This window comes from Plecotus auritus (assembly GCF_963455305.1).
Source record: "Plecotus auritus genome assembly, chromosome: 7".
NCBI lineage: Eukaryota > Metazoa > Chordata > Mammalia > Chiroptera > Vespertilionidae > Plecotus > Plecotus auritus.
Window position 1 is genome coordinate 72,071,954 of NC_137774.1, and position 26,574 is coordinate 72,098,527.

Consider the following 26,574-nt stretch of genomic DNA (forward strand, 5'->3'; position numbering starts at 1 on the left):
TGTAAAAAGGCAGATAAAGAATTAGACATTCCCAACATACAAAGAATACCTACCAACTGACAAAAGATGAAGGCAAAGGTTATGAAGTCATTCCACAGAGCAGGAAAACTAACTGGTCATTAACTATTGAAAAGCTTGTTAGTGCTCTACCTGGTTTGGCTTAGTGGGTAGAGCATCTGCCTGTGGACTGAAAGGTCCTGAGTTCGATTCTAGTCAAGAGCACATGTCTGGGTCTCGGGCTCAATCCCCAGTGAGGAAGGGGGACTCTAGGAAGCAGCTGGTCAATGATTCTCTCTCATCATTGGTGTTTCTATCTCTCTCCCTCTCTGAAATCAATAAAAATATATTTTAAAAAAGAAAAGCTGGTTAGTCACTTTGGAAACAGTTTGGCAATCACTGAAGTTTTAACATAGACTTGCCATATGATCCAGCAATTCCGTTCCTAGGATAAACCTAAGAGAAGTGAAAACATATGTCCACATAAAAGCTGTACATGAATAGCAGAATTATTTTTTAAAATATATTTTTATTGATTTCAGAGGGGAAGGGGGAGGGAGAAATAGAAACATTGATGATGAAAGAGAATCATTGTTCAGCTGCCTCCTGCATGCCCCACTCTAGGATCAAGCCCACAACCTGGGCATGTGCCTTGACTGGAATTGAACCATGACCTCCTGGTTCATAGGTCGACGCTCAACCACTGAGCCATGCTGGCAGGGCTAGCAGCATTATTTTATAATGGCTGAAAAGTAGAAACAACCCAGATGTGTATCAACTAATGACTGATGAGTGGATAAACAAGATGTAGTATCTATAATAATAAAATTGTAATATGCTAATTAGACTGGATGTCTTCTGGACGAAGCCGGGACTGCAAGGGAAGCTCGGGTCCTGGGTGCCAGAGGAAAGCTGGTGCCAACAGCCAGGGGAAGGAAGGCCTACTCTTGCATGAATTTCGTGCATCAGGCCTCTAGTATCCCTATAATTATTCAGCAATAAAAAAGGAATAAAGTACTGACACATGCTGCAACATGGATTGACCCAGTTACTGATAATGGATTTGTTTTGGGGGTGATGAAAATGTGCTGGAATTAGTGATAATTTTTTGTACACATTGTGAATTGTACCCAAAACTACTTAATTGTACACTTTATTTTTTAATTTAAAATTTTCAATTACAGTTGACATTCAATCTTATTAGTTTCAAGTGTACAGTTTAATGGTTAGACATTTATATAGTTTGCAAAGTGATCCTTCTAATAAGTCTAGTACCTATCTAGCAGCATACATATTTATTACAATATTATTAACTATATTCCCTATGCTGTACTGTACTTTGCATCCTGGTGACTATTTTGTAACTGCCAGTTTATACTTCTTTTGTTGTTGTTGTTAATTCTCACCAGAGGATATTTTTTCCATTGCTTTTCAGAGAGTGGAAGGGAGGGAAGAAGGCGAGAAAGAGAAAAACATCGGTATGAGAGAGACAATCAACTGGTTGCCTCATACACGCGCCCTGAACAGGGGTGGGGAGCAAACCCAAACCCAGGGACATACTTGACCAAGAATCGAACCCACGACCCTTCATCCTGTGGGCTGATGCTCTAACCACTGAGAAACACCGGCCAGGGCCAGTTTATACTTCTTTTTTAAAAAAAATATATTTTATTGATATTTTACAGAGAGGAAGGGAGAGGGATAGAGAGCTAGAAACATCGATGAGAGAGAGACATCGATCAGCTGCCTCCTGCACACCTCCCACTGGGGATGTGCCTGCAACCAAGGTACATGCCCTTGACCGGAATCGAACCTGGGACACTTCAGTCCGCAGGCCGACGCTCTATCCACTGAGCCAAACCGGTTTCGGCCAGTTTGTACTTCTTAATCCTTTCATCTTTTTTGTCCAGCCCCCAAACCTCTCTTCCATCTGGCAGCCATGAGTTTGGTCTCTGTATCTATGAGTCTTGTTTCTATTTTGTTCTTTAGATTCCACATATAAGTGAAATTATATGGTGTTTGTCTTCCTATGACTGACTATTACACTTAGCATAATATCCTCTAGGTCCATCTGTATTCTTGCAAATGGTAAGATGTCATTCTCTTTTATGGCTGAGTAATATTCCATTGTACTTATGTACTATATCTTTTTTAATGTATTTTTTATTGTTGATGGTATTACAGATATCTCCCATTTTCTACCCTCTTCCCCACCCACCTACCTACCACCCAGGTCTTCAACATCCTGTTACCCATGCCCATGGGCTATTTATAAGTATATAGTACTTTAGTTTATCTCTTCTCATCCCCACAACCCCACATTGAGGATGTCAGTCTGTTCCATACCTCCCTGTTTCGGGTCTTATTTTGTTGGTCAATTCATTTTGTTCATTAGATTCCATAAATATGTGAGATCATGTGATATTTGTCTTTCTCAGTTTGGCTTATTTCACTTAGCATAATATTTTCCAGGTCCATCATTGCTGTCCCAAAGGGTAAGAGATCCCTCTTTTTGACAGCTGCATAGTATTCCATAGTGTAAATGTCCCCAGCTTTTTTACCCATTCATCTACTGATGGGCACTTGGGCTGTTTCCAAATCTTAGCTATTGTAAGTAACACTGCTATGAACATAGGGGTACATATATTCTTTCCAATTGGTGTTTTGGGGGTTTTAGGATATATTCCCGGAAGTGGGATCGCTGTGTCAAAAGGAAGTTCCATTTTTAATTTTTTGAGGAAACTCTATACTGTTTTCTGTAGTGGTTGCACTAATCTGCATTCCTACCAGCGGTGAACTAGTGTTCCCTTTTCTCCACATCCTTGCCAGCACTTGTTGTTTGTTGATTTTTTTTTATGATAGCTATTGACAGGTGTGAGGTGGTATCTCATTGTGGTTTTAATTTTCATTTCTCTGATAACTAGTGACTTTGAGCAGTTTTTCATGAGTCTTTTGGCCATTTGTATGTCCTCTTTGGAGAAATGTCTATTTCTCCAAAATGTCTTCTGCCCATTTTTTAATTGGATTGTGTTTTTTTTGTTGTTGTTGTTGTTGTTGAGTTGTATGAATATTCTATATATTTTGGATATTAATCCCTTATCAGATGTATTATTTGCAAATGTGTTCTACCATTCAGTGGGTTTCCTTTTCAATTTGATGGTGGTTTCTTTTGCTGTGCAGAAGCTTTTTTTCTTGAGGTAGTCCTATTTGTTTATTTTCTCCTTAGTTTCCTTTGCCCCAGGAGATGTATCTGTAAACATTTTGCTGCATAAGATGTCTGAGATTTTACTGCATATATTTTCTAAGGTTTTTATGGTTCATGCCTTACTTTTCAGTCTTTTATCCACCTTGAGTTTATTCCTGTGTATGGTGTAAGCTGGTGGTCTAGTTTCATTGTTTTGCATGTGTCTGTCCAGTTTTCCCAGTACCATTTGTTGAAGAGATTGTCTTTACTCTGCTGTATGTTCTTGCCTCCTTTGTCAAATATTAATTGACCATAATGGTGTGAGTTAATTTCTGGGGTCTCTGTTCTGATCCATTGGTTTATATGCCTGTTCTTGTGCCAGTACCATGGCTTTTTAAAAAATTATAATGGCTTTATAGTATAGTTTGATATCCGGTATTGTGATCCCTTCTACTTGGTTCTTCTTTCTCAAGATTGCTGCAGCTATTCAGGGTCTTTTATGATTCCATATAAATTTTTGGAGTATTTATTCTAACTGTGAAGTATGCCATTGGTATTTTAATAGGGATTGCGTTGAATCTGTAGATTGCTTTGGATGGTACAGACATTTTAATGATGTTAAGTCTTCCAATCCATGAACATGGTATATGCTTCTATTTCTTTGTATCTTCCTCTATTTCTTTTTCAATGTCCTATAGTTATTTTTGTTTTTGTTTTACTTCCTTATTTAAGTTTATCACTAGGTATCTTATTTTGTTGTTGTTGTTGCAGTGGCATATGGGACTGCTATTTTTCATTTCTCTTTTTGAGAGTTCATTATTGGTGTATAAAAATGCCATAACAAAAACAGGAAAAAAACATAAATATGCCATAGATTTGTGGATGTTTATTTTGTATCTTGCTACCTTGCCAAATTCATTTATTAAGTCTAGTAGTTTCCTGGTGGAGTCTTTTGGGTTTTCTATGTACAATATCATGTCATCTGCAAATAATGACAGTTTTACTTCCTCCTTTCCAATTTGGATGCCTTTTATCTCTTATCTGATTGCTGTGGCTAGGACTTCTGGTACTATGTTGAATAACAGTGGTGAAAGCGGGCATCTTTGTCTTGTTCCTGCTCTTAAGGGAAACGCTTTTAGTTTTTGCCCATTGAGTATTATGTTGGCTCTAAATTTCCAATATATGGCCTTTATTATGTTGAGGTATGATCCCTCTATTCCTGCTTTACTGAGAGCTTTTATCAAAAAAGGGTGCTGGAGCCGAAACCGGTTTGGCTCAGTGGATAGAGCGTCAGCCTGCGGACTGAGGGGTCCCGGGTTCGATTCTGGTCAAGGGCATGTACCTTGGTTGCAGGCACATCCTCTGTGGAAGGTGTGCAGGAGGCAGCTGATAGATGTTTCTCTCTCATCGATGTTTCTAGCTCTCTATCCCTCTCCCTTCCTCTCTGTGAAATATCAATAAAATATATTAAAAAAAAAAAAAGGGTGCTGGAGTTTGTCGAATGCTTTTTCTGCATCTATTGATATGATCATGTGATTTTTATCTTTCATTTTGTTTATGTGATGAATCACATTTATTGATTTGTGAACATTGTACCAGCCTATATCCCTGGAATAAATCCTACTTGATCATGGTGTATGATCTTTTTAATATATTGCTGGATCCAGTTTGCTAATATTGTGTTGAGGGTTTTAGCATTTATGTTAATCAGGGATATTGGCCTATAATACTCTTTTCTTTGTAGTGTATTTATCTAGTTTTGGAATTAGGATAATGCTGGCTTTGTAAAAAGAGCTTGGAAGTGTTCCTTCCTCTTTCATCTTTTTGTAAGAGATTGAGGAGGATAGGTGTTAGTTCTTCTTTGAATGTTTGGTAAAATTCACCTATAAATCCATCTGATCCAGGGCTTTTGTTTGCTAGGAGTTTTTAAATCACTGCTTCAATTTCATCAGTTGTTATTGATCTCTTCAGGTTTTCCGATTCTTCCTGTTTGAGTTTTGGAAGATTCTATGTTTCTAGGAATTTGTCCATTTCACCCAGGTTGTCCAGTTTGTTGGCATATAGTTGCTTACAGTCCTTTGTATTTCTGTGGTGTGCATTGTTATATTACCTCTTTCATCTCTGATTTTATTTATTTGGGTCCTTTCTCTTTGTTTCTTGGTGAGTCTGGCTAGGAGTTCATCAATCTTCATTTATCTTTTCAAAGAATCAGCTCTTGGATTTATTGATCTTTTGTACTTATTTTTAGTCTCTGTGTCATTTATTTCCACTCTGATCTTTATTATTTCCTTCCTTCTACTTCTACTTCCTCTGGGCTTTTCTTGCTGTTCTCTTTCTAATTTATTTAGTTTTAGGGTTAAATAGTTTATTAGTTCTTTTTCTTGTTTCTTTTTTTTTTTTTTATCCTTTTTCTTGTTTCTTGAGGTAGGCCTGTAGTGCTATGAACTTCCCTCTCAGGACTGCTTTTGCCGAGTTCCATAGGTTTTTGGTGGTTGTATGTTCATTTTCATTTGTTTCCAGGAAATTTTTAATTTCTTGCTTGATCTCATTGGTAACTCATTCATTGTTTAATAACATGCTATTTAGCCTCCATGTATTTGAGTATTTTTGAGGGTTTTTTATATTATTATTATTGTAGTTGATTTCTAACTTCATGCCATTGTGATTTGAGAAGATGTTTGGTATTATATCAATCTTCTTGAATTTGTAGACTTGTTTTGTGCCCTAACATGTGATTTATCTTTGAGAATGTTCCATGTACACTTGAGAAGAATGTATATTCTGTTGCTTTGGGGTGAAATGTTCTGTAAATATTGGTTAGATCCATCTGATCTAGTGTGTCATTTAAGGCCTCTGTTTCCTTGTTAATTTTTTGTCTGGAAGATCTATCCAATTATGATGGTGGGGTATTAAAGTCCCCCACTATGAATGTTTTGCTGTCAATCTCTCCGTTAAGGTCCATCAAGTGTTTTTTAATGTACTGAGGTGCTCCTACATTGGGTGCATATGTGTTTACAAGTGTTATATTTTCTTGTTGAATCATTCCTTTAGTATTACGAAGTGGCCTTCTTTGTCTCTTGTTATGACCTTTGTTTTGAAGTCTATTTTGTCTGATGAATATTGCTACTCCAGCTTTTTTCCCCCTTTCCATTTGCTTGCATGGAATATATTTTTCTAACCCTTCACTCTTAGTCTGTGTTTATCTTTTGTTTTGAGGTGGGTCTCTTGTAGACAGCATATATATGGGTATTGTTTTCTTATCCATTCAGTCACCCTATGTCTTTTGACTGGAGCATTTAGTCAATTTACCTTTAAGGTTGTTATTGATAGGTATTTATTTATTGCCATTTTTATTTTCTTTATGCCTATGATCCTCTCTCTCCTTTTCTTCTTCATAAAGCATTTAACATTTCTTACATTGCTGGTTTGGTGGTAATGTACTTCTCTAACCTCTTTTTGTCTGGAAAGCTTTTTATTTCACCTTCAATTTTAAATGATAGCCTCGTTGGATACAGTAGTCTTGGATTTAGGCCCTTGCTTTTCATTACTTCAAGTACTTCATGCCACTTCCTTCTGGCCTGAAGTGTTTCTCTTGAGAAGTCAGTTGACATTCTAATGGGAACTCCTTTGTATGTAATTTTCTTTCTCTCTTGCTGACTTTAAGATTCTTTCTTTGTCTTTAACATTTGCCATTTTAATTTTGAGGTGTCTACATGTGGCCTCTTTGGGTTCATCTTGATTGGGACTCTCTGTGCCTCCTGAACTTGTGTGGCATTTTCCTTCACCACGTTGGGAAAGTTTTCTGTCATTATTTCTTTAAACAGGTTCTCTGTTCCTTGTTCATCCCCTGCCCCTTCTGATATTCCTGTAATGCAGATGTTGTTACATTTCATATTGTCCCAGAACTTCCTTAAGCTATTTTCCTGCTTTTTAATTCTTTTTTTTTTCTATTTGCTGCTCTAATTGGGTATTAATTTCTAAATTAATGTCTTCCAAATCCTCTGCCTCATCCAGTCTACTTTTAATCCCTTCCAGTATGTTCTTCATGTCAGATATATCATTCTTCATTTCTGTCTGGTTCCTGTGAATGGCCTTTATTTTATTTCTCATGCTGTTGTAATTTGCACGAAGTTCCTTAACCATCTTTATAACCGTTGCTTTGAACTCTATTTCTGATAGGTGGCTTGCCTCCATCTCATTTTGTTCTTTTTCTGGAGATCCCTTCTTTTCTCTCATGTGGGGCTTTTTCATTGTCTCCCCATTTTAGCTGTCTCTTTATATTTGCTTCTATGTGTTAGAACTGCTATGCCCAGTCTTTGTAGGATGGCCTTATGTAGAAAGTGTGTTGAGGGGTCCAGTGGTGTAATCTCTTTGTTCACCTGAGCTGGATGCTCTAAATGCCCCTTGTGTACATTGTTTTGGCTTTCATGTTGTAATTGGGACTTGATTGTTGATGTCCCATTTATGGAACGGGTCTCCCCTCTGACTTGCTGCCAGTGAGGTTCAACCCTAATATCTTTTTGCCAGCTGTTCAGTGGTCAGGAACTCCTTAGCCCACAGGCTGGGTGTGCCTTGGGTCTCACACCTTGATTGACCCTGTTCTGGGCTATACTTCCTTCCCCCATGGAGCTGTCCGGCAGGTGTCAGCTACAGGCAGTTGGGGTCTTGCTGGTTTTTGCCTCTCTAAGCAGTCTCTCATATCTTCTTAATCCAGTTGTCTATCAATGGATACTTAGGCTGCTTATATATATTGACTATTGTATATGAAATGTCCACCATTGTCTCTTTTATAGCCTTTGTTTTAAGGTCTATTTTGTCTGATAATTATTGCTATTCCAGATTTTTTAACTTATATTTGCATGAAATTTCTTTTTATATCCCTTTAGTTTCAGTCTTTTGATTGGAAGTGGGACTCTTGTAGGCAGTATATATATATATGTATGTACGTATCTTGTTTCCCTCTCCATTCAGCCACCCCATGTTTTTTGATTGATGCATTTAATTCATTTACATTTAAAGTAATTGTTGATAGATACATAGTTACTGACATTTTATTATTCATATATTTTTTATTGTTTTCGATTCTTCTTAGAGAAGGGCTGCCCTAGCTGATTTGGTTCAGTGGACAGAGCATCAGACTGAGGACTGAAGGGTCCTGGGTCTGATTCTGGTCAAGGGCACATTCCCGGTTGTGGGCTTGATCTCCAGTAGTGGGCATACAGGAGGCAGCCAATCAATGATTCTCTCATCATTGATGTTTCTCTCCCTCTCCCTTACTCTCTGAATCAATAAAATATGTTTTAAAAAAAGAAGAAGAAGGGCCTTTAACAGTTCTTTAATGCTGGTTTGTTGGTGATGAATCCCTTTAGGTTCTTCTTGTCTGGGAAGCTGTTTATTCTCCTTTGATTCTACATGATAGCCCTGCTGGGTAGAGTAATCTTGGTTATAGGTCCAGTTTTTCATCACTTGAATATTTCGTGGCAGTCCCTTTTGGCCTGCAAAGTTTCCATTGAGAAGTCAGCTGACAATTTTATGGGAGCTCTCTTATAGGTAACTAATTGCTTTTCTTTTGCTGCTTTTAATTTTCTGTCTTTAACCTTTGGCATTTTAATTATGAAGTGTCTTGATGCAGGCCTCTTTGGGGTTCATCTTGTTTGGGACTCTCGGTGCTTCCTGGACTTCTATGCCTATGTCAAATCCCTTGCTCTCTCTCTCTTTTCCATGTGGTACCCCTATAATGCAAATATTGTTGTGCCCGAAGTTATCCCATAAGTCCCTTAAACTATGCTCATTTTTAAAAATTCTTTTTTTCTTTTTGCTGTTCTGATTGGGTGGTGTGTTTTTTTTAATCCTCACCTGACTATATGTTTTATTGATTTTAGAGAGAGAGAGAGAGAGAGAGAGAGAGAGAAACATCGATGTGTGAGAGAAACATTGATCGATTGCCTCCCATACGTGCCCCAACTGGGGATTGAACCCACAACCTAGATATGTGTCCTGACCAAGAATTGAACCCACAAATTTTGTGTGCAGGGGATAATGTTCCAACCAACTGAGCCACCCAGCCAGGGCTGATTGGATGTTTTTCATTAGCTTGCCTTCCGAATTGCTGATTTGATTCTCTTCTTCATCTAATCTATTGATATCATCAAATGTAGTCTTCATTTCATTTATTTTAGTACTCATTTCTGACTGGTTCTTTTTAATGGTTTCTCCTTCTTGTGTAAGTTCATTGAGCATCATTATAAACAGTGTTTGGAACTCTGTATTTGGTAGATTCCTTGCCTCCATTATGTTTAGTTCTTTTTCTGGAGTTTTGTCCTGTTCTTTAATTTAGGACATATTTCTTTGTCTTCTCATTTTGGCTGCCTCCCTATATTTATTTCTATGTATTAGGTATATCTATGTTTCCCAGTGTTGGCAAGGTGACCTTATCTAGTAGGTGTCCTGTGGGGCCCAGTGGTGAAGACTCCCTGCTCACCTGAGCTGTGTGCTTCAATGGTGTTCCTGGTATCAGTTTTGTGTGCTCTCCTGTTGTAGTTGAGCTTTGGCTGCCATTGACATGTCAGTGGTGGGACTGACCCTAAGTGGACTGGCTGTGACTATAGTGGATGAGCTAGAGTGCGGGGGTTGACTCCGTGGAGTGTTACTGTACTGGAGCTCTGGTGCCTGTCGAGTCTACAGGTTGTGTGTGTCATTTATGGAGCTAATTTGGTGATGCTCTGATATGGTCTGAAGCCAGCCACCAGGTGTGTTGGTTCTGGGGCCTTTCGGGAGGGGCTCCAGTGCAGGCCCAGATCAGCTATTACCTGTGCCTGGTCTGGGGACAAGTGATGTGATCTACAAAGTGATCTATGTTTGGTAGTGCCTGTGCTGGACTTGGAAATGCTTGGGAGAGGCTCTGGTGCAGACCAAAGACTACTGCCACTAGTCCTGGGGCCATTTAGCCAGGGTTAGAGGTCATGCCCAGGCCAATTGCTGCTTGTTTGGAGTTTGTGGACCTTTTAGAGATTTGATGGAAGTCCACAGCATGGGCCGAGACTGGCAGCTTGTGAGGAACAGCCACTGAAAGAGGTTTGGGTTGGCATGTGAGTTAAATAGGGTGAGTTTCAGGGAATCAACAGTGTGGGGTGAGTTTGATGGCAACTCAGATTTGGTATCAGCCTGTATCTGCTGGCTGTGTGCAGGGAGGGCTCACCAAAGGAAGAATGGTACTTGCAGCAGTTTAGTCCCAGAGAGAGCTGCTCCTCCAGCCGTCCTAAAGCCAGACAAGTCAGTTTCATCCATTCTCTCCCTGCAGTTTTTTGAGTGCTGTCCCTGAACTGGAGTCAGAGTGAGTATGTCAGCAAGTAAGTGTGTACACAGGCCCTCGAAGAGGAATACCCGGGACAACAGAAGCCCTCCATGTCACCCAGACAGAATCTCCACTGATTTTCACAGCCAGATGTTTTAGAGAATCCTTTTCCTGGCACTGGTGCTATGGTCTGTGCCCAGTGTAGGGCTGGGACCCCTGGCTCCTCAGGGAGGACCTCCACAGCTGAGATATCCCTCCCAATTCTTAATCACCACACATGGGTGTGGGACCAGCCTTTTTCATGTCTTCGCCTCTTCTACCAGTCTTGGTGAGGCTTCTTATTTTATATCCTCAGTTGTACGAGTTTTGTTCAGCTAGTCTTCAGATGGTTCTCAAGCGTGGTTGTATAATTTAGTTGTAATTTGATGTGGTTGTGGGAGAAGGCAAGCATGTAGGAATAGGAAGTCCTGTATACTTTAAAAGGGTGAATTGTATGGTTTGTGAATTATATAACAATAAAAAACGACCAGACACAGGGAAAATTTCATCTTACAGATACAAATGTTTAGTATCTAAAATATTTATAAAGAAATACTACAAATTTAAAAAGTTAAGTATCTAGACTCAAAAAGTAGGAAACAAAAAGTAGAAATTCACTTGGAAAAATTCAGTGCCTCAATAAATATTAATGAAATAAAACACAGGTAAAACCCCATTACATCTCTGTTAAATCAGCAAAAAAAAAAAAAAAAAAAATCAAATATTGCTTTGGGCAGAAACATTTTTTAATCTTTCTGAAGGATTGGCCACTATAGCAAGTGTTATCAAATAGTTTATATTTTAGAACCATTTTAGGAATAACAGGAGAAAAAATTAAGTGTATGGGGAGGTGGGGGGAAATATATACAAAGCTGGTTGTGAAAAGGTTATTACTAAGGGATAATTTGGAGTAACAAATGACCAACCATAGGGAACAGCTAACCAAGTAGGGCACGTGAACTGTGTCAGCATATAGATTATTGGCATAGAACAAAGCTCCTTAAAGAAGCAAAGCATGTGTTTTGTGGTCTGCTCATAACCATGGAGAACTGAAGACCAATCTAGGCTCTAGTGTGAAGATGTGGAAAGAGGAGGTGCGGTAGGAAGAATTTGAAGGTTAATCTTGATTTGACCCTCCCCCCCCCCCCCGCCTTATATCCCTTCTCTTTACATGTCTTTAAATGGGGGATGATAAAGGGACATCTGTGAACTAAAGCACCTAATATTCCCACAGATTTTCAGACAGAGATTAGGACAGAAAATTTAACACTTAGAATATATGTCAAATGTTTTTCCACCACAGTAGCTCCATCTCTTTCATGGTGTTTAGTGGGGAAATGGTATCTCATAGCAATCAATCAAGTGACAGCAAATGGAATTATCAGATTTTCTAATCAATTTATTTATCAAGCACAGCCAATACTCTTAAGAACTATAGTTCATGAATCCAGGCACAAAAAAATTTATAGCAAGGCATTTTGCTTATTTCCCCCCCGCCCCTAGAATTCCCAAATCCTCAAGACAGGGGAGAATAAAATGAGGGGACATATCCTTGCCATGGGTACTGAGGGAATATGATGGTGGAATCTCTGTCTCAGGAACATCTTAGGGCAGTGGTCAGCAAACTGCGGCTTGCGAGCCGCAGTTTGCCAACCACTGTCTTAGGGTATTAATCCATACAAGGGTTTATTAAGCCATGCACTTTCTACTCTGAAAAAAACATGGCATGTCATCAGCATATGTGTTCTCTTCACCCTTGGTTTACCATTATTTGAGAACCATAAGCTCCTAGGGCACAAGGACTATTCTCTGATTTATTATATTTCCCAAAGCACCCAGAACCCAATATATGTTCAATAATAACTGGCGAGAGTATAAATTCAAGGTATGGGCTGGGAGTTGGAAGAGAGATGCAAAGTGTAGGGTTTTCAGTGAGGCCCCTGGTCACCGACTGGACAGATGGTGAGAGGATCCATGTTCTTCCCTCCATCATGTGTCCCAGGGCTGAAGATAGCTTGAAGGGGCCCAGTGGAAGAGAAGCTGGTGAATGTGTAGATGTGCGACTTGGCTGTCACATTGTAAAAGGTAATGTCTCCAGCCTTGTAGTCCAGGAAGATGCCCACACGCCTGGGGGGCTCCCTCATCCGCAGGCGGGTCGGGGGAAAGGTGGATGCCTGGTACTCATTTCGCTTCATCATCATCACCACCCAGTAGCCATTCTCTGGCGACAGAGTCATGTTCCCCTTTCTGCTTGTGGATGCCTTGCAGATGCCCAGGACCCACCCTGTCTTGTCTCCCACCTCCACTTCCCAGTAATGACGGCCAGTGAAGAAGCTGGGAGAGCCCAGGGCAAAAATGCAGCTATCAAATCTTTCTGGACTGTCAGGCATACGGATCCACTTGTTCCCAAGTCTAGCACTCTTCAGGTCATCAGAGATGATGAGGTTGGGGTGGGCAGTCTCTGCATCCAGAATCACATTAACTGCAGAGAGAATTAGAATACCTAGCTGGGAGTCAATGGGCAACATCCCCTCAGGTTCACCCCACCTCCAGGAAACATGGACAGGGATCCATCAGGCAAGGCCACTCGCCTTGATCTGGCACTTACCAGCATGTGCCTGAGCATCAATCAGTTCTGGAACTACAGAGAAAAAAGAGATGAGGGGGGAAAATTCTGAGCATTCCCATTCAGAGGGCTAAATCTACCTGGATCCCCACAACAAGGAAAGACAAGAACCCATATGCTCAGGACCTGATTCTTCTGCTTGGATATAACCCCATTCCTCCCAGGCACCAGGGCCCCTCTGGTCTGATGCGTTGACCCAGATAAAGAAGTTTCACACAGAACCTGTGAGGGCCTGTCATGACCTTTCTCTTGCCTTTGTTACAGGTATTTTTCTCACTCTCTTCTAATAATGCCCAGAAATCAACAGTACAAGGGAATATCACAATAACTCCTGCTCAGCACATACCACCACCACAGTACTTACCACTGAAGGTTTCCATTTCTGAACGCAGAGTTCCTAAAGGAGAAAGAGAACTAGAGTTAATTTCCCCAGCTAGGGACAGATCAGAAGGAGGCTGAAGGCAGAGTCAGAAGACTATGAGAGATGGAGAAGGGATGCCCAGGGGCTCTGGGCTACATGGATCTCTGGGAGGAAGTGAGCGGGCACCTTCTATCTTCCCCCAAGCCCACCTACCTGAGAAATGCTTCATGCTCTTCTCCACAAACTCTGATTTCTGGTGGAGCAGGTGGATCTTCTCTTTCACCTCTAGAGGGGTGGCCCATGGCTCAGGGACAGTCACTGTCTTGGCTCTAGAGATAAAAGACTATTGTCCAGAGAGGGCTGGAGCATGGCATGGCCCAAGCTCCCATAAAATGGAGGAAGGTGCAGCCACCACAGGGCACCCCCAGCCCAGCCTAGGCTTTGCAAAAAAGTCCTCCCTGGACTTCAAGTTCTAAACATTGGTCCTCAACTTTGACCATGAATTTGCATCACCTGGGGAGTTTTTATTTTTTAAAACCTATTTTTATGTATTTCAGAGAGAAAGGGAGAGAGAGAGAGAGATAGAAACATCAATGATGAGAGAGAATCATTGATCAGCTGCCCACAACCTGGGCATATGCCCTGACCAGGAATCGAACCATGACCTCCTGGTTCATAAGTTGGCACTCAACCACTGAGCAAAGCCAGCTGGGCTCACCTGGGGAGTTTTTAAAAGCACTGATGTTAAAACCACAGTAAGTTTTAATAATGGCCTTAAAATCTTCTGATATTGAAATGCTCAGCCCAGAATTATCTATATCAAATTAATTATACTTCCTCAGTACTTTTCTTTCTATTGAAATAAAATGATAATAGATGAGAAAAAAACACAATGTGATACTACTTCACACCCATTAGTATGGCTGTTGTTAAGAAAAAATAGCCCTGGCCAGGTAGCTCAGTTGGTTAAAGTGTCATCTCAATATACTAAGGTTGTGGGTTTGATCCTTGGTCAGAGCATGTACAAAAATCAACCAAGGTATACATAAATAAGTGGAACAACAAATCATTGTGCCTCTCTAAAATCAATCAATAAAAAAATTTTTTTAAAAAAAGAACAAGCCTTAGTAAGGATGTAGAGAAAGTTGAACCCTTGTACATTGCTGGTGGGAATGTAAAATTGTGCAGAGACTGTGGGAAATATTATGGTGGTTCCTCAAAAAACTAAACATAGAATTACTACATGATAGAGAAATTCCATATCTGGGATATACCCAAAAGAATTGAAAGCAGACACTCAAACAGATAGATCTATATCAATATTCATAGCAGCATTACACACAACCAAAAGGTGGAAGCAATCTATGTGTCCATTGATGGAAGATTGGATAAACAAAATACATTATATACATACAATGGAATATTATTCAGCTTTAAAAAAGGAATGAAATTCTGATGCCTGCTCTAGCATGAAGACATTATGCTAAAGGAAATAAGCCAAACACAAAAGTACAAATATTTTTTGATTCCACTTATATGAAGTTAGAGTAGTCAAATTCACACATAGAAAGTAGAGCGTTGAGTGCCAGGGGCTGGGGTTGGGGGGAATGAGTTGTTTAATGATATGGAATTTCCATTTGGGAAGATGAAAAAGTTCTAGAGATGGATGGTGGTAATGGCTACATAATAATGTGAATGTACTTAATGCCACTGAACATACATTTAAAAATGATTAAAATGGTAAATTTCATGTTATGTATATTTTACCACCCAAAAAAAAAAAAAAAAAAAAGACTTAAAACATTGATTCCTGGGTTACACTCCTGAAGATTCAGCTTTAATTCACCAGCCATAGCCTGGATGTCAGGATTTTGTAAAGCTCGGGGTGATTGTAACTTCCAGCCTCCTCCCTTCCATTCCATCCCCTGCCTGCAGGGCTTAGCAGCTCCACTCCAGGAAAGTGCTTCCCTCCCTGAGGCTACAAGCACTCTGCAGGAACAGTTTTCTTGAGTGTATTGCATAGGACACAATCTATTAGAGAGGTTTCTTAGGATGCCACCAACAGCACGGCAGGCTGTATTCATTCTTTCCAGTCATCAACCCCATTTTCTTCCTCTTGATCACACTCCTGTTTTCGCTACACAAATCCAGAAAGGCCTTAGGTAGCAGCAGGAAATGGGAGGAGCCCAGGAAGGAGTCCCAGACCCAGGGCTGGGAACATCTCCCTTCTAGGACTGCCTTCCCAAATGCTTCCTGCAGGACACCCAAGGGATCACCAGGGGAGCTCTCGGTACCTGTGCAGGGTTACTCCAATGTCCTAGGAGACAAAAGAGGGAAGCTCTCCATTACCAATCTCCTAGGGGCTGCACTAACTACTGGCCTCTCTTCCTGAGTCCTAGTACATCAGCAAACCTGGGGCACCTCTCCCAATTTTAATTCTAATTCCCCAAGGTGGCAGCCCAGCTGTGGCCTGCAACAGAACTGTACCCAAGTCCTGCTGATCTCTTCTGGGAGATGCCAGGAGATCCCCTCATTCTGGGCCACTCTGGACTCCTAAGAGCTCACAAAAGGGATCTGGGCACAAGAGGCATTGTGGGTCACCAAGACCAAATCCCACCCTTGGGCCCAAGGACCTCACCCCCTGGCTGGGGCAGAGCTGATGTCTGTGTTAGGAGCCCATGTCATCCTACTGGGCACAATGGGCAGGGCAAGGCCAGGTCCAGCCATACTCACCTGCATAAGCTCCCATTCCGGCTGGCACTGCTTGGTCTCCAGCTCCTCAATCAGCTCGTTGAGAAGGGCAATGTCCCTGGACACTTGGGTGTCATATGTCTCCCTGACCTGGACAATGGTCTGTGCCAGCTTCTCCAGCCAGGCCACAAAGAGCCGCTCTTGCTGCTCCAGAAACCGGCACAACTGCTCCATCTGGGACCTGACTCTCTGCTTCTGGATTTCAGTTTGTTTCTGGGAACAGGGGACAGGGAGGTAAAGGGGTCTGTGCAACAAGGTGGATGTGTGTGCCCAGGGAATCCCCAGAAGTCCACCTCTTAGAGGTGGACTCGAGGCAGGCTTTCTTAGAGGCCTGCATTCCAGAGAAGGAGGCAAAATGGACCAGAACCTTTCCACAACAGACTGAGGGAGGAAGGGACTGGCTCTTGGAAAATGCCCTAAAACCTGTTGTTTTGGGTTAAATTGTGTTCCCTCTAAAATTCATGTTAAATTTTTAACCCCCAGTATCTGAGAATATGATCTTATTTGGAAATAGGGTTTTTGCAGATGCAATTAGTTAAGATGAGGTAATACTGGAGTGGGATAGGCCACTGGAGTGCGGAAATTTGGACATAGACATGAACATAAGGAAAACACCATGTGAAGAGACAGGGAAAAGACATCTACAACTTGAGGAGAGAGGCCTGGAACATGCCCTTCCCTCATGGCCCTCAGAAGGAACCAACCCTGCCAAGACCTTGATTTCTGACTTCTAGCTTCCAGAACTGCAAGATAATAAGTTTCTGTGGTTTAAGCCACCCAGTTGGTGGTATTTTATTACAGCAGCCACAGGACACAGATATCTGATGTCACCTTCTCCCTTGAAAGCTAGTGTGAGGATGGCATATACCTGGAGTCATAAATGGATAAGATTATGACCTCCAATGCCCTGACTGGTTTGGCTCAGTGGATAGAGCGTCGGCCTGCGGAGTAAAGGGTCCCGGGTTCGATTCCGGTCAAGGGCATGTGCCTCAGTTGCGGGCACATTCCCGGTGGGGTGTGTGCAGGAGGCAGCTGATTGATGTTTCTAGCTCTCTATCCCTCTCCCTTCCTCTCTGTAAAAAATCAATAAAATATATTAAAAAAAAAAAAAAAAAGATTATGACCTCCAAGCTCTCCAGAAGGGAAACCTCTCCAATCCCTGCTCCCCTGCCCCAAGTGCTGGCATGCAGAAGGTTCTCAATATGGCTCTGAATGGGGTAGTTAGTCCATTTATTTGAATGTAAGTGAATTTGACTTTCACTACCATTGCACACTGGTCAACCATTAGTTCTCTCACCCTGTTTCTCATCATCACTAGGAAGCTTCTGTGGAGAGGTGCAGTGGCTAGAGCACTTTTTCCTTCCTCCCAAGAGGGTGAGGGCCTTTTGGATCCACTAAGACTGGTCTTAAGAAGTCTCATCATTTTGGGCTCAAAGGACAGGACTAAATTTCCTCACCCAAGGATATTTTTTCCATTGAGAGTGGAGGGGGGGAAGGAGGAAGGCAGGGGAGGAGACAGAGAGAGAAACATCGATCAGTCACCTCCTGCACGTGCCCCAACTGGGGCCTGGGATTGAGCCTGCAAACAAGGTACATGCCCTTGATCCTTCAGTGTGTGGGCCAACGCTCTAACCACTTGGCAGCACTGGCCAGGGCCACTGTGAATTTCTTAAGTGAATGCTAGACCCTCTTGTCTCCCTGGTTCCCCCGAGCAGCTCAGGTTCCTGACTCATCCTTCTCAGGGGACATCCCTGACCTCTGTTCCATCCACAAGTTCTAAGCCTCCTGGGGTTATAGGAAAGGATTTTTATTTTACTACAATTTAGGAGTTTCCCAAAAGTCAGGCACCTGGGCCAATGTCACCTTCCTCCTATTCTTTTTTATCTTTGCCTGTTTCCCATTGCAATGTGATGGGTCCCAAAAGAAATTTGGAACCCAGAGAGGGAGATAGGATCCAACCAACAAGAATGCATGAGATAAATCGAAGCTCCTTGGGGTAGGTGCCTTCACTTGCAGGTAAAATGGAAGCAAATTTACACATCCAAGAGGCTGGACACCAGCTCCACAGAGGAAGGCCAATAATTTGTGGCATTTCAAAACCACGGTTTTAAAGAAAATGTGTACTTTAAGCACTTGAATTTTAAAAATCAATATGGTTTTTGTAAAAAAATAAAATGGACAACAATGCTAAAAGCAATAGAAGTATTCAAAATTGAAAAGTTTCTCCTCCCTTTTCCTCAGTCCCATCCCTCAGCCACAGTCACTGGCATTAATTTATCTAAACCATTTTGTGGTGAGTATGAGCAAGTGTGACAGGGTCCTCAGAGATGCCTCTCCCTCCGAGCTCTGTAGGGACAAGTTCATCCTTGGACACCCGGAACTTATCTCTCCCCCCCACCCCCCCCCCCCCCCGCAGCCAAGAGCAGATAATTCTAAATATATGATCAGCTCTGCTTCCCTGTGAACCAGAATAGAACCTTGCGGACCCCTGTTTACTCTCTGTCCCTCCCTCCTGCAGGGGTGAACCTGAGTAAGGACTGGCCACAGAACACCGTTGGCCTTACCAGGTAGTTTGCAGTGTTCTTATCCCCTTCAGATCTCTGCTCTTCTCCAGATCTTCTCAATGCCTTCAGATGCTCCAGCTGCTTCTGAATTTGCTCCTGGACAAAGAGCATTTGTTGAAGCTTAAACTTGGCTCCAGCTATGTTTAGTTGGTGCCAACTCTAGAGGGGAAAATCTGCTTTAGGGAATAAAGCTGAGGGTGCTGCAGCCTAAAGCAAAGGGAGCGATGCCCAGGAAAGAGAAAGAATGAATCCATCACACTAAGGGAAGAGAGCCAAGAGGAAGAGAAATTCTAACGACCTCCTGTGAGCACCTGCATTTAGCCATACCTGAAGCGAGGCCCTTGGACCTCTCAGCTGCATACACTGGTAAATTTTTTCTTTGCTGTCCTGGTTTATATTGTGTTTTTGCCATTCACAGCTCAAGAGTTGGTGCAGCCCTAGCTGGTTTGGCTCAGTGGATAGAGCGTCGGCCTGCAGACTGAAGGGTCCCAGGTTCGATTCCGGTCAAGGGCATGTACCTTGGTTGCGGGCACATCCCCAGTGGGGAGTGTGCAGGAGGCAGCTGATCGATGTTTCTCTCTCATCGATGTTTCTAACTCTATCCCTTTCCCTTCCTCTCTGTAAAAAAATCAATAAAATATATTTAAAAAAAAAAAAGAGTTGGTGCAGCTAATGCACCAACCTCCTAGTGTCATTGGGAAAAGGAAGCAAGCCCCCACATGACCAAGTGCTCAGCAGAGAAGGGCCCCAGGCAGGAAGCCCTACCTTGTATTCTAGGGCAGCTTCCTCGATGGGGCGCACCTGGTGGCCTCGGTGCTCCTGACTCAGGCTGCAGATGAGGCAAATAGGCTCCCTGTGGTCCTCGCAGAAGAGCAGCTGGACCTGCTTCCTGTGACGCGTACATTGCGGCAGGGGCGTGGGGCTCAGGCTGGCCGTCGGGGGGCCCTCTTGCTGCTCGATGCCTCCAGAGTTCTTCTCTGGGAGCGAGACCTGACACCTGAGGCAGTTGGGCAAGCAACCATCTGAGGCCTTGGGATCCTTAGAAGCAACGGAGCAGCTGTAGGAATCATGCACACAAGTGCTACCAACCAGATCTCCTTCCTGGGCCTGGCAGAGGGGACACACAGCTTCATCCTGCAGCCTCCCTGGGAACAGCAGTGGAAAAATCCCCTGAGTGGCAACCCCAAGATGTTACGAAGGGGTGATGCAAAAGCACAGCAGAGAAAGTGCCCACACCTGGGACTCATGAGTTCTCCATTGAACTGTGGCCACTTCCTAGCTTGTCCCCCTCCGATTCCTCTCCACAAGGCAGCAGACAAGTCCCTGGGACTGAGAGTTAAGGGCTAGATCTCATGACAGTCCTGAGACCTGGAATTCTTGGGGACTTATCCTAAAGAAAGGCCTTTTGCTGTAAATCCTATGCCTTCCTCCCACACATACACTGATCAACCTGGGGTCCATAAAGCCCTTGGAATTCTAAAGCACTTCAGAGTGTGTAAAAACTAACAAATTTGATACAATTTGTGAAGATGTGCATATATAGATTTTTTTCAGGATTTACAGCCTCCAAAAGATTCTCAAAGGGTTGGGGACCTTAGGGGGCAACCAGGGGTCCAGTTACTACAGTGGGGGATAAAAGGAGTTCTGTGGAGGTCACCATTCCTAAGGATCCCAGGCCTTCTGGAATCTGGGGTCCTTTCTTACCTGAAGACAGAGGGACTTCTGGATTTGAAAGCTCACTGCCTACTGCCTCCCCCAAGGTCTTAGGGGTCTCTGGACCCTCAATTCTATTTTTCTCCAAAAGTGCTGTGTATTCTGGATGCTCCTGGGTCATCTCCTTTCCATCCAACATTACATTGGAAAGTGTATTCCTCAATGTTCCCCTACCCATGATCACAGAATGTTCTGGATTTCTGGAGCCTTTCTCCAGAGCCACAGTAGCCCCTACATCCAGGGTGGCCACTTTGCTGGGGGTAGCTGCTGAGTTCAGATTCTCACTTCTCACTTTCTCTTGAGGCAGAAGAGTTTCTAGATTGGAAAGAGCTCTCTCTCTGGAAGAAATGGTAAATTCAAGACTTCTGGGCCGATTCTTTTTTGAAGGTGCACATGCTTCAGATGCCTTGCATTCTTTCCTTCCCAGGGACCCAGCATAGGACCCACTGGAGAGTCCCTGGAGCCTCCCTGCAGAGCTTGCATTCCTGCGTAGCCTGACACTGGAATCACTGCCCTTCTCTCCTTGCAGCTTGCCGGGGAATGGACTTCTCCTGGAAAACAAAGTCACACCCCTGGCCCCTGGCTTGCCCTGCACATCCAGGCCCTCTGAGCCCTTTTGATCTCTCCGTTTGCCCTGAGGCTTCTTCTGGGGCCCCTTCCCAGCCTCGGGCTGGCTGGCTGCTCCATCACCACTTTGCTGCTGTCTGTCACCTTCCAGGCCATCTGGTATCTTCAGGCTCTTGGGCTTATTCTCCCCAGAGGAACAAGACATTGTTGGACAGTCAGTGCCACTTTCTAGTCTCAGATATTCTGAAAAGACAAGGAGATGCAAAGGCATGAAAATGTCAGGTGCTTAGGGCCCAGGGCTGGGGGGAAAGAAGAAATTAGAGAAGTTCAGAACATTCTAGACAATAGCAGTAAATTACCATGAAATAAGAACATACTATTTGCTATATGTTTTTCAAATAGTGCTTTCAAAGTTTTTAGGCAGGAGAATTTGTTTCCAATATAAGAATTCCAAAAACAGAACTCTTCATACATAAATAAAATCCTAGTTTATTGGTATAAATTTGTGTGTGATTATAAAATCAATCAGTAAAGAATTCCCTTATAAGATCAATCAATAAAGAATTAACAGGTGGAAATTAGACTTTTGAGGATGAGCACGCTCTATATAGTGTATACAGTGATCAAATTATAATGTATACCAGAAATTTATATTATCAACCAAGGTTCTTTAATAAAAAACAAACAAACAAAATTCACCAGGAAAACAAAACTCAATTATAACAGTAAGCAAGGGAAAGAATAGAAGTATTCAGGATGGCAAAATAGTGGTAATCATTGAAGGTGATGGGTACAGAGAGACTTCATCTTAGTATCCTCTACTCCTGAGAGTTTGAAAATCCATATTTAAAGGTTTTAAAGAAAAACTGCCATACAGAAGGGAACACCAGGATGTGTACCTGTAGATGTTGACATCAAATAGAGCAGAAAAAGAAAATCTCTCCTGAAGATTTGTAAACACTACTCACTTTTATGCTTCAGCCTGAATTCACATTATTCATGCCCGAAAAACCTCAAGAGAGTAATTTCATTTGAAGAGGATCCTAGGTGGCATTGCCCCCAGACAGGGTGAGAAGAATTTCCACATTGCTACATGATGTATTGGAAAGTTGTTAAGAGAATAAATCCTAAGTTCCCATTTTACCATATGAGAAGATGGGTGTTAACTGAACGTATGTGGTAATCATTTCACAATATATGTAAATGAAACATTATGCTGTATGCCTTAAACTTATATGTAATATATGTTGATTATTTCTCAACAGAACCAGAAAACAATCATTAAGGTGTTTGGCACAAAATTTTGAAATCAGGTTATGAAGGACAGTTAAAACTTTAGGAAGTAATTTATTTCTGTTTTTCCTTCGGTTTCATGAGGTGAAAAAAAATCACAACTCACACAGATAAGTAAGTGTAAATGGTAATTTAAAACAAACAAACAAACCACACAGCTTGCCTGGAAATTTCAGGATACTGTTTAATAAAACAAATGACAGGAAAGGCTTAATTCCAAGATTTACATAAAAAGGAGTTCAAGTACAGCATGAACTATCACACTGGTGGCCTTCAGTATTTTAAAATTTGGTTACTGATACATTTTAATATGAATTTGTTAGTCTTTTTAGTTACAAATTTAATAAAATTTGAATCAAGTATTTGCTAATATCCTAAATAATCCCTGAAATCTCACCCTCGGTTATAATTTGAAAACCATTACTCTAATAACGAAATGAAGATACCCTGTAATTAGCACCTTAATATTTGGTTTGAGGAAGCTCTTATTGAAATTACTTCCAAGTTGTTTAAGACACTTTGCTGTTGGCTTTGTAGGAAAACATAAGTTATCAAAACTGACTTAAGAACTGGTGAGAAATCCTGAAGATGCTGATAACCAGATTTTAGAACATGAAAAAGTAATTTAAATTTTCCATTCATCAAATTATTCTGGATTCAGATTACAGTTGGTTTAGTTCTGTCACTCTTTCAAAGAGCAGATAATTTTTGTTATTTAAACTGTTATACCACATAGAAACACATGAAAATAATTTCTAATGTATTCTTAAAGTGTAGAAATAGAAAAAAAAATTCTAACACCAAAGAATATTTTTTTTTAATGATCATGTGTTAGCCACCCTCCAAAATCTTTAAAAAGTCTTTAATAGCAGAAATCAAATAGGCCACATTAGCTGATCACAATATAACAAAATTGGAAAGTACAGCAAAAGACAGAAGCAGCAGAAGGAGAAAGAAGGAAAAGAGGAAAGAAAAGATGAAAGCAAGAGGAGAGAGGAGAGGAAGAGGAAGAAAAAGAAAGGGAGGAAGGAAGGTAGGGAAGAAAGAGAGGAAGGAAAAGAAAAGAAAAAGTCCTCTTGAACAATTTTTAAATGCTTTTGTAAAACATATTGACGAAGAACTCAATTGCAGGGGGAAAAGTGTGGGTGGAGGTGAAAGAAGATATAGTGGGGATAATTGGTGATGGAATTTGTTTGTTTGTTTGTCTAAAAAAAGAAAAACTCAAGCCTTGGCCAGGTAGCTCAGTTGGTTAGAGTGTCATCCCCATATGCCAAGGTTGTGGGCTCAATCCCCATTCAGGGCACATGCAAGAAACAACCAATGAATGCATAAATAAGTAAGACAACAAATCTATATTTTTCTCTCTCTCTCAAACCAATCAATACGAAATTATTAAAAAATCAAAACTGAAATTATGTGGGTAACAATAAAAAGATTACCTATCAACCCTGTTAATATGATTGGTTAGCAAGCCACTTTTGCTCACCCAAAGACTTGTCTGTGCCTACGTGTTAATTACAAATAACATGAGGAATTCTCTGGGAACAGTCATCTAGCTCCTGCCTCTCCTGATCCTTCCCTGAGTCGGAATCTCAGCTGCCTACTCCCGCCACCACCCTTTTAAAGCCACTGGGAACCTTAGCTTAATTATTAATTCAGCTACAAAGACCAGAGCAGGGAGAAAGACTTGCTTGGCCAAAGTCACTAACATCTTGATAGACTGGGACTCCTAGTCCCCAAGTCAGAGTGCACTGGTCCAAACACATGCTCATTCTTGCACCTTCCACCCCACCTCATGAACAGCCAGCAGAGGAGGGGACATGGGGGTCTGCTTACCTGGGTCAACAGCCCTGTGGAGCTCCTCTGCCAGGAGGTGCTGGTTCATGGCCCTCAGGACCTGCAGGGTCAGCTGCACAGCACACTTCTCCCCATAGTGGCTGAGCAGAAGAGTGGCCAGCTTCACCGGCCTGGCTGTCGGGAGCAGGCCTCGGGGTATCCGTTGTTGCTCCTTCTCCAGGCTGGTGTTTTGCAGCTTGAACTTGAATTTCTCAAAGTCGTAGGGCACCAGTTCCTCAAGGGAGTGCAATAGATAGTCACTAGGGGTCTTGGCCATGGTGTTGACCAGGAGAGGCCAGAGCCAGCTGTCTGGCTTTTGGGAGGAGAAAAGGCCCTCTGTCATTTACCAGGGGGTAAGTGAGAAGAGGCAGCTTGTGAAATAACGGAAAAGGCACAGGAAATGCTTTGTGGTGGGAACTGAGGCTATGAGAGTCATTGCTGGCTTTGTGTTCCCTTTGTTCCAGATTCAGAGGCTTTTCCAGCTGGGAGGGCTCAATGCCTTGCCACACATGTCGTCCTCCAGTGCCCCAGCTCTCACCTCCAAGGTTGCGTTGTAGAGAGGTGAGTAAGTCTGTGAGAGAGGGTCTGGGATTGGATTCCAGCCTCTTGATCCTTCAGCAGGCACTCAGATGCTTTCCTCTCTCCTACTTCCAAGATTCAGGGCTGGGATGTGGGAACCAAGTCCCTGGTCCCATGCTGGAGAGGACCATGATGAGGGTCAACCCCTCTGGCCACTGTTCTCCAGACTCTTGGGATTTTATTGACCCTCCAAAGCCAATGGTGAGAATAGGGAGCAGCAAATACAGCCCTGCAAGGTTTGTGGTTCCCTGCCTAAGAAGGCAGACAAGGCCAGAAGGGCACTGTCAGGAGACAAGCCCTGGTGCCACCTGTTGATTCAGTTCCAGTTGTCTGGTATCACCAGCAACATGAGAGCCTCAGAGTGCCATGCTCACCAGCACCATCCTGATTTGTTTGTTCCCAGGGCTGACTCTGTCTGGCTTCCTGGGAGCATACCCAAGAGAGAGGGCACTCATCCATGCTCATTTGCGAAACACATACTCTGAACACCATGGGAGGATGCTAGAGAAACAAGGTGAATAAGACATAGGTATCCCATTGTGGGGTTCCCAAGGGGGCTCATGGATGTTGTACTTGGGGTGAACTGACTTGTTCTTCAGTTAACTGCTTCTGTCTTTCTGCATACCCTGATCTTTATCCCCAACATTTTGTTTTAAAAAATTTCAAACCTACAGAAAAGTTGAAAGCATAGTACAATAAACATATATATACCCATTATATATATACAACATTATTGGATTCACAAACTGTTTGTATTTCATAGAATATGGTGATCTCCTCTCTCTCTCTCATATTCATGCACCACTTTTTTTTAACCATTTGGTAATGAATTTAAAACATTATCAGATATCACTCCAAATACTCTAGATGCCCTAAATACTAAGAACAAAGATACAAGTATATTATTTCAAATAATCAGAATAGTCATTACACTCAGGAAATTTAACATTGTCAAATCAAATTTCCTCAGTTGTCCTGATAATGTCCTGGACAGCTTTGTTTTTTTCAATCCAGGACCAATCAGAGATCATGTGTTGCTTTTAGTTGTTATGTCTCTATAGTCTCCTTCCAGCTAGACCACTTAGACACTTCCATGCTCTTTTTTCTTTCTTTAATTCTTTCAAGACATTAATGTTCTTTTTTAAAAAATATATTTTATTGATTTTTTACAGAGAGGAAGGGAGAGGGATAGAGAGTTAGAAACATCAGTGAGAGAGAAACATCGATCAGCTGCCCCCTGAACACCTCCCACTGGGGATGTGCCCGCAACCAAGGTAATGCCCTTGACCAGAATTGAACCCGAGACCCTTCAGTCTGCAAGCTGACGCTCTATCCACTGAGCCAAACCAGCCAGGGCGAGACATTAATGTTCTTGAAAGTCTATTCCAAGCAGAATGTTCCTCAATTTAGATTTGTGTGATTGTTTCCCCATTATTTGATTGGGGGTATTCAGGTATCCTCGAGACCCCTCCATTGTAAGGGGACATTTTTCATTATAATTAATAAGTAACCTGATTGTGCAGAAGTGTCTGGTCCTCCCACAATCTTTCATCCGTGGTTTTAGCATTCACTGATGATCCTTTCCTAAATCAATTCCTACATTGGTGGTTGCAAAATGGTGATATTTCTATCATGTAGATTGTCACTTGTAATCCATATCCTGGTTAAAACTTTGTCTTTCTCATGACATTTTTTTACCGATGTTTTGTTAGTAACGCAGTTACCCTCCAACAGTGCAGACTCTGTGCCAAGCACTGCTTGCTTTATATC

At 42.0% G+C, this 26,574-nt stretch overlaps 1 protein-coding gene across 1 annotated transcript; it reads right to left on the reverse strand.

The window, feature by feature from the left end:
- Positions 1-11,900: 11,900 nt before the first annotated feature.
- On the reverse strand, positions 11,901-24,502 carry MEFV (MEFV innate immunity regulator, pyrin; the record flags this gene model as incomplete). The annotated part of the gene is made up of 10 exons (XM_080681291.1): positions 11,901-12,996; positions 13,123-13,155; positions 13,505-13,537; positions 13,715-13,830; positions 15,796-15,818; positions 16,235-16,465; positions 18,817-18,912; positions 19,582-19,961; positions 20,521-21,339; positions 24,226-24,502. 10 exons carry the CDS (start codon positions 24,500-24,502, stop codon positions 12,443-12,445), a joined length of 2,562 nt encoding a protein of 853 aa, XP_080537417.1. The 3' UTR covers positions 11,901-12,442.
- Positions 24,503-26,574: the final 2,072 nt, after the last annotated feature.